General features: G+C 56.8%; 1 protein-coding gene across 1 annotated transcript; it reads left to right on the top strand.

Moving 5' to 3' along the window:
- Positions 1 to 1,114: 1,114 nt before the first annotated feature.
- On the top strand, positions 1,115 to 3,595 carry LOC100275225 (uncharacterized). Its single transcript, NM_001374282.1, has 2 exons — positions 1,115 to 2,671; positions 2,806 to 3,595. Exons 1-2 carry the CDS (start codon positions 1,326 to 1,328, stop codon positions 3,029 to 3,031), a joined length of 1,572 nt encoding a protein of 523 aa, NP_001361211.1. The 5' UTR covers positions 1,115 to 1,325; the 3' UTR covers positions 3,032 to 3,595.
- The last annotated feature ends 360 nt before the right edge of the window (positions 3,596 to 3,955 follow it).

Raw genomic sequence — 3,955 nt, 5'->3', positions numbered from 1 at the left:
AAATCTACAAATAAATTTCGACAAACCTTACACAATTATGTTTTCACCACGGTAATCAAATCTAGCTACGGCTAGATGAGATAATGGGCCCTTAATCAGGACTCATGACCTCCCAGCTTCTACGTGCGCACTAGTTCTGATCCAGAACCAACCTAATCCGAAAACTTTTTAAACCAAACACAGGTTAAACCTGTTTCAATCCATTAACCAAACACAGCCTAAGTTTCGGGGCGAGGGAGGATCTCAAGTTTTTAAAAGTGTATCTATATATGATACGACATGCGAACATCTTGCGGCAAGAAAGCTAAAAAAAGTGACGAACTTGGAAGAATTGTTCTACCGTAGCAACTGCGGATATTAATGGCTCAAATTCACCTATATGGAAGTTAGTGTGGTGTGTGGCAGTGTGTGCACACAAAAAGGAAATGAAAACAATACTTGTGCATTTTGTTTTTTAGCGTAGATACATAAATATAATAGGGAAATCTACATATACTTGTGCATTTTCTTTTTTTTTTTTGCGTAGGACTATGCATGCCTACAGAAATATAATAAGGGGCGTGTTCGGCTGGCTGCAAGCCGACACTGTTGCAGCTGTTTGGATTGCTGCAGCTGCAATCCATAGAGAGAAAAATACTGTAGAAGCCGCAGCCGCAGCCGGATTGCAGCCGCAGCAAGCCGCAGCGAACACCACCAAGGTTCGTTCACAAGTAAACAAGGAAAAGTATCTGACATTCATGATGGCCACACCCTGCACACCCTGACGATAGGACTGGGAGCCCGCTCGTGCGGAACAGAGAGGCAGGCAGGCGGCGGTCTACAGATTCTTCGAGCACACATCCCGCCATGCCGGGAGGAGATGAATAGGCTCGGCCTCTCTGCCCTGTGGCGAGCTTGTCCTCTTCGTGCTAGACGAAACACGTTACGGCGTCTTCTCCAACCACTATCTTTCGATTTAAGTATTTTTCCTTTGATTTTTCATCTAGTGCAGTTTCCATCTGTAGCGACCTGAAGTACAAATTAAAGTAAATTTATTTTTTTTACGGACGCAACAAATACAATTCATTTCTGCTTTTGGTATCTATAAAGTTTGTCTAAAGGTAGTGTCTCCATTGCAGCACTAGCACTGGTACCAGCAACCTTCACGAGCTGCGTGGTGAGGTTGACCAGGACTCCTTCCGGATCCTGAAATAAGGCCACCGCTCGTTTCCTCTCCACCTCCCTCCTCCTTCACTCCCTCCCCTTGCGTTTAGCCTCCCGCTGTTGTGGAGCCGCGGGCCATTCCCAACCATCGTTGCGGTGGTGGCCGGTATTGGCCGAGACCCATGGGCATCCAGGTCGCGGCGGTCGTGATCCCGCCGCCCTGCTCTTCTCCTTCCTCCTCCTCCTCCTCTCCGGCGTCGCCTTCGTCCTCGGCCATTGCCACGTCGCCGCAGCATGCCGTTCTTGGCGCCAGGCTGGCGAGGAGCCAGTCGTCGCTGGCTTGCTGGAACGCCGCCGGTCTCGGCCGGCGGCGCGGCGGGGAGCACACGATCAGGCGCGCTCTCAGCGCGAGCATCGACAGCGTCGGGAGCGACGGCGGGGACGACGAGGAGTTCTCGAGGAGGATCCAGGAGCTCGCGGTGGGTCAGCACCCGGGCGCCGGCGGCTGCGGGTGGCCGGCGAGCGTGGAGCGGAGCGCGAGCAGCGTCGGGCTGCCGCTGTCCCTGCGGATGCTCAAACGGAGGAAGCAGCAGCAGCTGGAGCAGGGGCGGTGGGACGAGCGGCTGGTCGACAGCGCCGGCGAGTCCGCGCGCGCCGCGGTGGGGCGCGCCTTCTCCTCGATGGTGCTCATCATCCGGGAGCTCCAGAGCTTCACGCTGCAGATGCGGGAGACGCTCTTGTACGAGGACCTGCAGGGCGTCCTGGCGCGCGTCCACGCCGAGATGCACGCCTCCTTCGTCTGGCTCTTCCAGCACATCTTCTCCGGCACCCCGGCCCTTATGGTCTCCCTCATGCTGCTCCTCGCCAACTTCACCGTCTACTCCATGGGCGACAGCGTCGCGGCCGCTGCCAGCCTCCTCCCACCGCACGCAGCCGTGGCGGCTGTGGAGATGGTGGACACCCAGCAACCGGAGCAATCCCATTCCCAGCAGCAGCGGTTCGACACCCCCGCGCTCAAGACGTTCTCCACTGGCCGCACGGCCTCGGTGGGCGGAAACGGCGGCGGGGGCGGCAAGGTGCGGCCGGTTGCCGGCGCCACGGGCGACGGCCAGTCGGACGAGTCGTCGTCGTACCGACAAAGCGGAGCTGTGCTGCCGCAGGACGTGTCGCAGGCGACGCCCCTGGGCGCGGGCGCGGGCGCGGGGTCGGAGGCGTCCGTGTCCGACTCAATGGCCGTGGAGGAGGCACAGCAGACTGTACAGGACGAGCTGGTCATCTGGAAACGGATATCCGACGAAGCCATCAGGATGCAGGCGAGCGTGCGTGCAGAGGAGCTGATGGACCCGGAAATCCTGGAGCAGCTCGTCGCGCCCGTGGAGGCACCGAAGCCAGACGTGGCCTATCCGTCGGAGGAGCACGTGGCCACGGCGCAGAGATACGAGCAGGCCGTGTCCGAGGAGCCCAACAGCTCGCTGCTCCTGGCGAACTTTGCGCAGTTCCTGTACCAGGTGCAGGGCGACCTCGACAGGTGAGTCGGCTCGGCACCGACCGCCGCGCCGCGCGCGCGCGCGCACGTTTACAATACAGTAATGGCTCTTATGGTGCATGCATGCACTCGCTGACGGACCGGAGCTGTGTTGCTTTTGCGCTGCGCGCGTTCAGGGCGGAGCACTTCTTCAGGAGGGCGGTGCGCGCGGAGCCGGCGGACGCGGAGGCGCTGGGGCGGTACGCGGCGTTCCTGTGGCAGGCGCGCAACGACCTCGCGGCCGCGGAGGAGACGTACCAGGAGGCCATCGCCGCCGACCCCGGCAACGCGCACCACGCGGCAGCCTACGCGCACTTCCTGTGGAACACGGGCGGTGAGGACACATGCTACCCGCTCGACTGATGCATGCGACGCCGCTACCGTCCAGCACAGTTCATCGGTGCCTCCCATAGAAAAAACTGAAACAAAAAAGAAAGAGAAAAGAACACTCCGCCGCTCCACTGCCTCGGCAAGTCCACGCTCTTTCTCACGGCATGTGCTTGAGCGGCCACCCGGGGCAGCAGTACTAGACTACAAGTGAAGCTGAAGCTTATACACTTCGCGTTACAGGAACCGTTGGTTCGCTTTAGTGTCTAGTCTAGGCATGTTCTTTCTCTTCCCTGTGGTTGCTCGTTCTGGGCAATGGCCGACGGAAATCCGCGGCTCGCTGCTGCTTCCCGATCCGGAAACCCGGCGACTGCGAGTTGAGAGCCCGGCCGGGAACGGCGGCAACGCTCGGTTGTCGGTGGGCCCGTCTGTCCACTTGGCGTCGCATGGATGTTTTCTACTGGCACTTTTGCACGGTATGCCGCTTTGTTCAGTGGAGCAGAAAAGTATATATATATATACTTATATACTAGCAGCAAATTGCTTCTTGTAAATGTGCAGATCAATAAACTCTATAAGAAGCCCTCCATTTTTTTTTCACTCAAGTGGCAGTGCGCTAGTAGGAGTGTAGGACCAAATGTCCACTTCCTTTCGTGAAGAAGATGAGCACCGATGACAAGCGAGTACATTGCATGCTTCTTTAATTTTTTGCATTCTGGAATTTGTATTGTAGCCGTATCTGAACGTGAACCTGTGCTGTGCTGCGTAGACTCGGAAAGATCTTTAGGCCTTGTTAGTTTATCTAGGAATGGACCAGGAATCATTCCAGCTGATCAAAACTTATATAAATTATAGAAACAAACCGGCTAGAAATTGATCCATGGTTCCGTTTCGGAAGAAATCAACGGCCCCTTAGGGCCCGTTCGTTTCTGCAAGATTGCACCAAGAATTGTTTTTGTT

Source organism: Zea mays, chromosome 3 (genome assembly GCF_902167145.1).
Source record: "Zea mays cultivar B73 chromosome 3, Zm-B73-REFERENCE-NAM-5.0, whole genome shotgun sequence".
Classification (NCBI taxonomy): domain Eukaryota; kingdom Viridiplantae; phylum Streptophyta; class Magnoliopsida; order Poales; family Poaceae; genus Zea; species Zea mays.
Note: the sequence above shows the minus strand (reverse complement) of the source record. Positions and strands in the feature narration are given on the sequence as shown.

What these genes read in the sequence shown, in the direction of transcription:
- LOC100275225 (NM_001374282.1), top strand. Translation starts at nt 1,326, where the DNA reads ATGGGCATCCAGGTCGCGGCGGTCGTGATCCCGCCGCCCTGCTCTTCT. An exon ending in GTGCAGGGCGACCTCGACAG is followed by an intron (nt 2,672 to 2,805) that starts GTGAGTCGGCTC and finishes GCGCGCGTTCAG; the next exon opens with GGCGGAGCACTTCTTCAGGA.